The 10,606-nt window shown below is 42.5% G+C and overlaps 1 protein-coding gene and 1 non-coding gene across 2 annotated transcripts in view; both read left to right on the top strand.

The window, feature by feature from the left end:
* Window positions 1-10,606, top strand: part of SUN3 (Sad1 and UNC84 domain containing 3) — a 42,171-nt gene that overhangs the window by 8,282 nt on the left and 23,283 nt on the right. The window contains exons 3-5 of the mRNA XM_008587809.1: window positions 2,124-2,227; window positions 9,547-9,587; window positions 9,682-9,691. Coding sequence (XP_008586031.1) covers window positions 2,124-2,227; window positions 9,547-9,587; window positions 9,682-9,691 — 155 coding nt within the window. The remainder of the gene's footprint in view (window positions 1-2,123; window positions 2,228-9,546; window positions 9,588-9,681; window positions 9,692-10,606) is intronic.
* On the top strand, window positions 9,687-9,760 carry TRNAS-GCU. The gene has a single exon. It is a non-coding gene; the product is annotated as a tRNA-Ser (tRNA).

Below are 10,606 nucleotides of genomic sequence, written 5' to 3'. Positions count from 1 at the left end.
TGTATGACAAGTCATTTCTCTCTTGCTGTTTTCAAGATTCTCTCTGTGTCTTTGTCTTTCAATAGTTTGATTATAATGTGTTTCAGTGTGGGTCTCTTTAAGTTTGTTCTTCTTGGAGTTTGTTGAGCTTGGATGTGCACATTCATGCTTTTCATTAAATTTAGCCATTATGTCTTCAAATATTCTCCCTTCCCCTTTCTCTTTCTCTCCTTCTTCTGGAACTATCACAATGCATGTGTTGGTTCACTTACTGGTGTCCCACAAGTCTTTTGGGCTTTGTTCACTTTTCTTTTTTCTTTCCATTCCTCAGACTCAATAATTTTTTTTTTTTTTAAAGATGACCGGTAAGGGGCTCTCAACCCTTGGCTTGGTGTTGTCAGCACCACGCTCAGCGAGTGAGCAAACCGGCGATCCCTATATAGGATCTGAACCCGTGGTCTTGGTGTTATCAGCACTGCACTCTACTGAGTGAGCCATGGGCCGGCCCTAGACTCAATAATTTTGATAGACCTATCTTCAAGTTCACTGATTCTTCTGCCATCTCCAATCTGCTTTTGAGCTCCTTCAGTAAATTTTTAATTTTAGTTCTACTTTTCAGCTTCTGAATTTATATTTGCTTTCTTTTATAATTTATCTTTATTGATAGTCTCATTTTGTTTGTAGCTTATCTTCCTGGTTTTCTTTAGTTCTTTGTCCATGGTTTCCTTTAATTTTTAAACATATTTAAAATAGTTGATTTAAACTTTTTTTTCTAGTAAGTCCAATGTCTGAACTTCCTCAGGAATGATTTATGTCATTTTTTTTCTTCCTATGAATGGACCGTGCTTTCCTCTTTCTTTGTATACCATGTCATATTGTGTTGAAAATTAGGCATTTTTCCTTTCCCCAGGGTTTGCTGCTGTTGCTTGTTGAAGGCTGCAGTCATTTGTTTGTTTGGTGACTTTTCCCAAATATTTTTGTCGGTTGTATTTTTGTCATGTGTTTTCACGATTTCATTATCTCAGTGGTCAGCCAGGGAATTGAAGGTATTTCTTTGAATTCCTGGATCCAGAGAGAGACAGAGATAGACAGACAGAGACAGATAGATTACTCTCCCAGTTTTTGTAGCTTGGCTTTAAGCTGGGACACTCCTTCAAGGTTAAGACAGGACACATACAACTCTACCTTAGCTTTCACCTCCTGCTTGCATGGAACCCACAGATCCATCAGAGGTGCAGGGCTAGTGTCCTCTCTGGGTATTTTCTGAGCATGCATCCAGTCCTGAACATGCACATTGCATGTCCTCTTCCCTGATATATGCAACAGTCTTTCCAAGCCCTATTCCTGCAAGAGCCTGCCTCTTTCTTCCTGGGCTTTTGGGTCCGTTTGCCACTTCCCTCATCTATCATCTCTTGATCCAGGTGGGCATGGGCAGTATATATCTTTTACTCTTTCAACAGATATTGCCACCTCCTAGAAAGCCACTTTAGCCCAATGTGGTGGGATAAAACAAACATCAGCCTCTGTGTCAGCCCCTCAGGGAACCACTGGGTGGGTCAAAACTGATGACCACAGTATTTTAAAAACAAGATCTGTACTTGCTGCTAGGAATATGAACTGCTGTCCCTGCCACTGCCAACACCATATTGGGGAATGGAAGATGGAAAATACCACAATATTTTTTTACCAAAAAGTAGCCACCCTTTCTTCAGTCCTCCTTCAGAGATTGCTGTAGGTTTTGGATTAGATACCAGAGTTCCAAAAAAGTTGATCCTGTCAGTCTGCCAGTTCCCTGCCACTGCCAACACCATATTGGGGAATGGAAGATGGAAAATACCACAATATTTTTTTTACCAAAAAGTAGCCACCCTTTCTTCAGTCCTCTTTCAGAGATTGCTGTAGGTTTTGGATTAGATACCAGAGTTCCAAAAAAGTTGATCCTGTCAGTCTGCCAGCTTATGGTTGTTTCTATGGAGGACTGATTCTTAGAGTGCCCTACCCCACCATTTTCCATGATTTCACCCAAGGATCTGATATTCTTTTTAAGAGTATATATATAGAAAAATTCCTATTAATACATGTAAAATGTTTTATAAATGTTTCCAGGTAAACTCTTTAATCAGAGTTGGTCTTTTCTTTAACAGGACTTCAAAATTATCACTGGCTTAAAGAAACAGAGTTTCCCCAGAAATCCAGACAATTATATGCTGTAATTGGAGAATATGGTTCAAGGCTTCATAAGTACCAGGTGATGTTTTGTTATGTCATTTTGTCTGCCACTCATGGAAAATTTAATATGCGACAAGACAAATCCAACTTGCAATATGTCGTCTTTTTCTTGTGTGATAATATCTAATAGAAATAATGTAGTTAATGGAGTTCTAATAAGTGGTTTTATGGCTGACAGGCCCTAAAAATTATCCGAAGCCTTTAATCCCTGCAGGATCCTCAAGAGAAGCTCAAGCACAAGGAAAAATGGCAAATAAATCCTTATTGTTAACTTCTGCCTGACACTCAACGGTATAGTGCTCCCCTTTGTCCTGAAGCTAGTTAGATCTAAATGGCCTTAGACTGAGCCTGGTCATTGAATAGCCTCTTTCTGGTCCACCCCTCCCTCATGACTTCTCCAGCATTCCAGACTGAGCCTTGTCCATTCTGAGCTTGAACTTCAGAACACTAGAGGGAGGACGGTGACTATGGACAGGTTACCATTGCTCATGGGAAGGAGAGACAGACAAATGGAACCGCCTCCACTTGTGTGCTGACCTTTTAACACATAGGGATTCCAGCCAGTCTGTGGACTTGGACCTCACTGCCCAGATACATACTTCATGCCCTTTTCCATCAGGGCCTCTGAAATCCTCTGCTTCTCAGTTCAACCAACAACTGCTTCATTCCAATGTGTCTTGCCACATGGAATCCATGGATTTTTTGAAGTACCTCATGTTTAGCAATTGCTCAGTGTGTCAAGAGCAACCTCTTGAATGTATGCAGAGTTCAAAGTGCAAAGGAAGGAGACTGCATATCACAGTGTTTGGTTTAGTGAGGAAACTTCCCCTGGAAGTTCATAGGTTGATGCCTGGAATTGCTCCGATCTCAAAGATGCTGTTCACTCTGCACGTACTGAGAATCTGTGAGCCCCTAGTCCTAGGCAAGAGAACAGCCATGTGGAAACCCCACAGGAAGGGTCATCCTGAAATATCTCCTACACCACAAAATTCTCACAACAAAGACTAGGACCCAGACTGAGGCCAGATTGTTAGGTCATCACTGGAAAAACAGAGAGGAGCAATGAGGGCAGCCAGTGGTCAAACACCAGTCTAGATGTTGCTGTGAAGGTATTTTTTAGACATGATTAACATTTAAATCAGTAGATTTTGAGTAAGGCAGATCACCCTCCACAATGTGGGTGGGCATCATCTAATCAGTGAAGGTCTTCAGAGTAAAGACTGAGATCCCCAACAGAGAGGGAATTCTGCCTCCAAGTGGCCTTCAGACTTGAGCTGTAATGTGCACTTCTCCCTGGTTCTCTGGCCTGCCAGCCAGCCCTGACAATTTCACACTTGCTGGTCCCCACAATCATGTGAGCCAATTCCTTGAAATAGATTTCTCTCTATATATACATCAAATTGGTTCTGTTTCTCTGAAGAACCCTGACTAATACAGTCATAATACATTCATGGCAGATTCCTTCAGGGCCTGAATATTGGGTACCTTGTCTGCCCACAGTGTTCTGCCACACTCTTTGCAAGGTGGTTCCTTTCTGACATTCTAGCCCAGCATGAATGTCACATCCTCAGACAGGCTTCTGTGAAAACTCAGACTACCTGAGACAACATCCAGGTAGAGGGACATCCTAAAGGTACCGCTCCTTTATCTCAAGACTGTCATTATTTTCTTTACCAACTCTTTTCCTGCCTTCTTCCCCTTCTGCTAAAATGTAGTGAGCAGGGAGCTTGTCTAGAGCCTAAGATTGTCCCTAGGTACCTGGAGACTCAATAAAATTCTACATGAATGAATGAATGATCTGAATGTTGTTTATTCCATTTAAAAAAAGCATCCTGCCCTTTCACCTCCCAGCTTTAGACTGATCATCATACTCAACAATGCTTTCCCTTTAAAAATTTCTAAACTGTGTTTCTAAGGATGGTATTTTCTATGAGGCTGAGGTTTAGGTTTTTTGTACAGTTTACTCTGGTTTTCACACAGACAAGAGCTCTGTTGGAAATCACTTAAGACTGAATTGAGTTATTTCTGTGTGAGCCCTTTATAGGTCCCAAACTATGTGCAATAGATGCTGTTTTGTGGCTTGTTTTTATTCATTTAATAACAACAGATTCTAAACATATTCCTTTGTCTTTAGATATTATTTTGTAACAGCATTTTATGGCTGACTGATAATCCAATGAATAATATCCGAACATAATGAATAAAATATGTATTCAATAAATACTTATTTCAGAACAACTGGATTGTTTTCAGCTTTTCAGTATTATAAACATAAACATCGTTGTGGCTGAATCTTTCTACCCATCCTGATTATTTACTTAGGATAAACTAAAAGAAGGATAAAAAAAGAACATTTATTGTTTTTAGATGACCTTTATATTGAAACTTAATGACTTGATATTGCTTTTCAAAAAGCTGTATGTGCCTCATCTGCCACCATGGGGAACAGGATTATAATAGTTATGCACCAACAGTGATACACATTTTACTTTATCCTCAAAATGACCCTTTAATAAGAGCATTACTAAATTCATCTGTAGATGAGGAAGCTGGATCAGAACAATGAAGAAAACTAGTCTGATGTTACACAGCTGCCAATTCCAGAGCTGAAATTCCAGCCCAGACTTTGCAGACACTGGGCCTGCCGTCTGCTCACTGCAGAGCTGAGGGAGAGAATTATTGCTCCACACTGTGCAGCCTCAGTGACTTTAGAATCACCATTGCTGTCTTAGTCCATTTGTGCCGCCATAACAAAATACCACAGACTGGGTAATTTATAAAGAACAGACATGTATTTCTCACAGTTCTGGAGGCTGGGGAGTCCAAGATCAAGGTGCTGAATTCTGTGTGTGCTGAGGGTCTTCTTCAGTGTCCTCACATGGCAGCAGGTGGAAGGGCAAAAGGGGCTTCACTAGTTCCCTCCAAGCCTTTTATGAGGCACTTATCCCTTCACAAGAGCAGAGCGCTCATGACCTCATCACTTCCCAACAGGCCCGTCCTCTTAACACCACCACCGTGGGGATTAAGTTTCAACATGAATTTTGAGGGGACATAAACATTCAAGCCATAGCAATCACAGTGAAGAGTTCAAGACCAATGATTTCAAATTACTTACTTCAACATTTAATTGGATTATATATAAAATCCTATATTAAGGAACAAGCTTAATTATTTACCTGGGGGAACAGTCTGCAACCATTATTATATCTTCTAGGATTTATCTCAAAATTATATGGTTTGAAATTAGATGTCTTATAGGATTTTGCTGAGAAAAAAAAGTTTTTTTTTTTTAATGGCCATGTGAGACATCTGTTAACATTTCATTGAATTTGTCCCAGCTCAAATTACTGGAGCCATGTTCTAAGCCGTAAAACTTAGGGTCTCAGTCAACATTATCTGAAAAAACAAAAAGCAAATAAAACTGTGGCTCTGCATGTAGCTATTTCTTTGCATCCTTCTACTAGACACCTTTCTATCTCAGGAGGCTGTAAGTCCTATACCTGCTCAACTGACTGCACGTGCAGACGTGTCCTCCTCTGCTCCATTATTAGGATTGGGCACGGAGGTTTTATCAGGAGCTTTGTTGCAGAAAACAATATCCCTGGAGGCTGTGCTGCTAACAAATGTTCTGGACATCCTAACATTTGGTGAGGCTTTGCCTCTGGATTAGCCCATTTCTGTTGCTTGTAACTTAAATACCAGAATCTGGGTGATTTTTGAAGAAACGAAATTTATTGCTTACAGTTCCAGAGGCTGCAGAGTCCAAAATCCAGGGGACACATTTTTTTTTTTTTTGTCTTTTTCCGTGTCCGGCAATGGATCGCAACCCTCAGTGTTGCCCCCGCACTGGACCGGGACCGGCAACGGGATCGCAGCCCTCGGTGTTGCCCCCGCGCCTCGCTCAGCCAGTGAGTGGGAACCGGTCTGCATGTGGGATCCGAACCCTCGGTGGGAGCGCCTCCGCGCTTCCCAAGCAGCGCACTAGCGCAGTGCGCCACCAGGCCGGCCCCAGGGGACACATTTGATGAAAGCCTTGGTGGTAGTGACAGAAACCCACGGGTCTCACATGGCAGAAAATGGCATAGCAGAGAGAGAGAGAGAGAGATAGCTCCTTGTGCAGTCTCCTTTTAAAGCCCCAGAATCACACCACTGGCCACCATTTTTAATCCATTTACTAGGCAGGGGCCTCAGAATCTAATCACCTCTTCAAGGCCCCACCTTTCAATTACTATAATGGGATTTCCCACGCTGTAGACAGTCATAGTGAAGATCAAGCCACTAATACATAAGACCTGGAGAAAAGATCCAGGTCAGCAGGGAGGGCTGTTCTAGGCAAGTTCTTAGGAAACCCAACACCGATCTTATCACCAGGAGTATTGCAGAGGGATTGTGAACTGTACACAAAGCAGCCTCTGCAACACTTGATTCTTTTTTCTCACTGTGGATGCTGTAGATTCTGGTCATTGCCTCCCCACCCCACCCCACCCCAATTTGGTTGCTACGATTCTATGATGCTCAAAAACAAGTTTATGGCCCATGACTAATAGCTTCTAGGAATTTAAGGCATGAACATGTTCCAACCACATACTTCTGTTATCTTTTCCAATTTTTATTTTCTCTTCATTTTTATTTTCTCCCTTATTTTTTTGTCCTACATGTTTTTATACTATTCATATTCCTATAGTGGGACCTGCCTGAAAAATGCTTTTGGGAATGAGGCAAAATAAAAAAGTTTTAAACATTGTGGAGAATGTTAGTTTTCAAGGAACTCTCAAATTCATTTATCAGTGAATTAAAGAGTACTTCCTATATGTTCTTCTAAGGCTAGAACAGAAAAAAAAAATAGTACAATACGCTGCCCCTACTGACAGGGAACTTACTCGAACAGAATCTGAAAAACTAGACATAAGAATCTCCACCTACCAATAATAAGCTCCAATATCCATGTCCCTGTCCAACGAGAAATGTCAAGGAGAGCATACAAGACATTAAATTGCTCAGGAAATAAAGCAAGACAATTTTTTCTGTGTGCCACACCACATTCTGTTCTGAAACCATTATCACACACCCCACAACAGCGTTTGTGGAATGTTCCTCTGTGAGCTGCACTGTTTTAGGCAGAGCAAACTGAGAGGAAGTCAGAGTTTTTGAACAGAAAAGCAGAGTAATCAGTGGAGAAAGAGGGAGCATTCCAGATAACACATTGATGGTCACTGTAGGGGGTTGAAAGGTGCCCCCCCAAAGGATCCACATCCTGACCCCCAGAACCTGTGAATGTGACCTTTATTTGGAGAAAGGGTTTTTGCAGATGTAATTAATGATCTTGAGATGAAGTCATCCTGGATTACCCAGAAGGCCCTAAATCCAATGACAAGTGTGCTTATTGACGACATGCAGAGGAGAGACTCATGAGAGAAGAGGTGGTGGCTGCAGGCAGACAGAGGCAGAGACTGCAGTGTCGCAGCCACAAGCCAAGGAATGCCTGTAGCCACCAGAGGCTGGAAGAGGAGAGAAACAGGATCCCCCTGAGGGCCTTCAGAGGAAAGTGTGGCCCCGCAGACACCTTGACCTAGACTTCTGGCCTCCAGAGTGTGAGAGAATACATCTCTGTTGTTCTCTGCCACCCAGCTTGCAGTCATTTAAGGCAGCGCCAGGAAACTCATGTAGTACTTTGAGTTCTCTGTTGGGCGCCTGAGTGTGAGCTTTGCTGCTGAAAGGGAGTGACCTGCAAATGCCCAGGTGTCTACTTTCCAGCCTTGCAGGAGGACTATGTGGGGACAGAACTCTGGAAGTGCTGCCAGAATCCTGCTAGATTTAAGGTTATAATTTAAGCCCAGGAGAATCGAGTGCTGGCATCAGCTTTTCATTCTGGATTATTCCTGTTCCACATTGTTTTCTTGGCATGCGGTCAGAGGTGCTGCAATCCTAACCAACAATAAACCACTTTCAGTAAAATATGTCAGGGAAGGTGGGTTCCAGACTGCAGAGAAAGGATGTCAGAGGCCCTTCCCCATAGGTGTTCTCCTGGGAGAAGATCATCCTTCCACATATCTCCTCCCTCTCTTGCCACCTGGCCACTGTGTTGACGTCTGCTCCCTTTAACGCTGGTGTCCCCAAGGCTCTGTCTTTTGGCCCCCTTTTGTCACTTTATACACAGGTAGTATTACTGGCTTCCTGCAAAAGCCCTGTGTTGGAATAGGTGCTGTATGTGTGTTAATGTGTGCATGTGTGTGCGAGTGTGCGTGTGTGTGTGTCACGCTGGGTACAGACAGATGGGGAGGGTGTGCAAGGCTTCAGGACGTTCCCAGGCCGGAGACAGTAGCGTGTGTGAAACATGAGCAGCCAGCACCACATGTGGAAGACACGTAGCAGGGTAAGCTGAGAACACAGAGGTGCTGGCCAGCCTGGCCTGAGGAACGAGGTCTTCTCAGGGGGCAGAAGGGGTGGCAAGGCCATTGACCATTCCAGGCCGAGTGACAGGGTGTGCAGTAGCCAGGGTGCAGCCCAGAGCCCTGCCTGCATCTCAGCCTCCACTCTCTCTCCAGCGTCCAGCTCCTTGCTGACTGCCGCCATAGCGGCCCCATGGCCACACAGCGTGTCCAAAAGAGCAACTCGGTGCAGCCCAGAGCCCTGCCTGCATCTCAGCCTCCACTCTCTCTCCAGCGTCCAGCTCCTTACTGACTGCCGCCATAGCGGCCCCATGGCCACACAGCGTGTCCAAAAGAGCAACTCGTTTCTCTGTGGTCATTCTCATCTTGGTTTGGGCACCACCTGTTCAAACATGAGACTATTCGTACCAGACACCTTGTCAGTGTTAAATGTCTGTAATTCTTCTGATTGTTATTGCTAACCTAACCCCCAGATAATCACATCCCTTTCTTATTTGTACATGGGAGTCCCCTCCTTGTTTACAGGGACAAGCCTAAAGGGCTCAGCATGGCCCTCTGGTGTCATCCGCTCCCTGGGCTTTTCCAAACCAGCCCTCCCCTCCCTCCTTCTTTCCTCCCCGCCTCCTCCCCCCTCAGACTCTGTTCAGTACTTTCACAATCTTGAGAAACAGAGAATTATGTACCCATCTTAGAGCTCCTGTTGAATGTCAGTCATTATTAAACAGATTTGTGTGTTACACCAGCTCCTCCAAATATGATGACCATGCACAGGTCAGGCCAAGAGAGGTGCGGGCACCTCAGAGGGTGCTCCTGTGTCTCTGCTGTCACGTGGCGTGTATCAAAGGCTCCAGTGAGATTTCTTTCCCCTTTCCTTTCTGAGAAAAGAAAAATAACTCTATTTGAATAGGAAGGATTCAGAATGATTTATCTCTCTCTCTCTTTTTTCCAGGCCAGACTTCGTATGCCTAAAGAGCAACTGGAACTTTTAAAGTGAGTGAGATTTTCTGATAAATGTCACTTTCTGGTGTGATTCCAAATACTGAAATGTTTTTGTAAAATTATGAAACTAACATCATTTTTCCAGCGGTTGGCTGGTTAGCTCAGTTGGTTGGAGCATGGTGCTGCTAACACCAAGGTCAAGGGTTCGATCCCTGTACTGGCCAGTCACGACACCCACAAACACAAAAACATTTTTCCACAATATTATGCCTTTCTTCTTCATGCCAGCCAAGAGTGTTTTTTCTGTCCTTTCCCTCTTGTCTACAATGAAAAAGTAGATCTGCTGTAAAAGAATGTATTATACATAAAGGAGGAAAGACAGTTTTTCTTGGGTTGTTCCCTCTTCTGATAAATTCAATAAAAATTAATATACTATTTTGATGTTATATATATAGCATGTACAGATTGACTCACTTCTGACCCTTTAATCCTTTCTTCCTTCTTTTTCTACCTTCCTCCTTCCTTCCCATCTGCACATGTGCATAGAGGAATGCTAGGAACGATGTCACCACGTATCGATAATGGTTATTTCTGGGAGTGAAATTTTGGGTAATTTTTCTTTCTTACACTTTTCTGTATCTCTTAATTTTTTTCTTTATAGTAAGCATGTACTTTTAAAACAAAAAAATAGCGTTTTTATTACTTTAGGAAATTACTTGCCATTTTATATATTTCTACTTCTATGGATCATTCTTTAAGGAAATATGCACTGGGATGTGCTTTCAATATTATTTATGATCATAAACAATGGAAAACACCCTAGATGAGAAAAACAGACCAATGTTTAAATACATCATAGCATATTCATGTAATGGAGAATTTTGAAGCCATTAAAATAATTCTGAAATATATTGGATTTGGGAAGTGTAGTGGAACACAAAATTACAAAAATGATTTCTATCTTGTTACCAGTTTTTTTTTGCATGGAATAAAAACTGTCAGAAAAACGCCAAAATTTAATAGTGCTTATTTCTTCAAAATGTTTGTATTTTCCCAATTTTAAACATGTT

This window comes from Galeopterus variegatus, unplaced genomic scaffold (assembly GCF_000696425.1).
Source record: "Galeopterus variegatus unplaced genomic scaffold, G_variegatus-3.0.2 Scaffold4548, whole genome shotgun sequence".
Classification (NCBI taxonomy): domain Eukaryota; kingdom Metazoa; phylum Chordata; class Mammalia; order Dermoptera; family Cynocephalidae; genus Galeopterus; species Galeopterus variegatus.
Note: the sequence above shows the minus strand (reverse complement) of the source record. Positions and strands in the feature narration are given on the sequence as shown.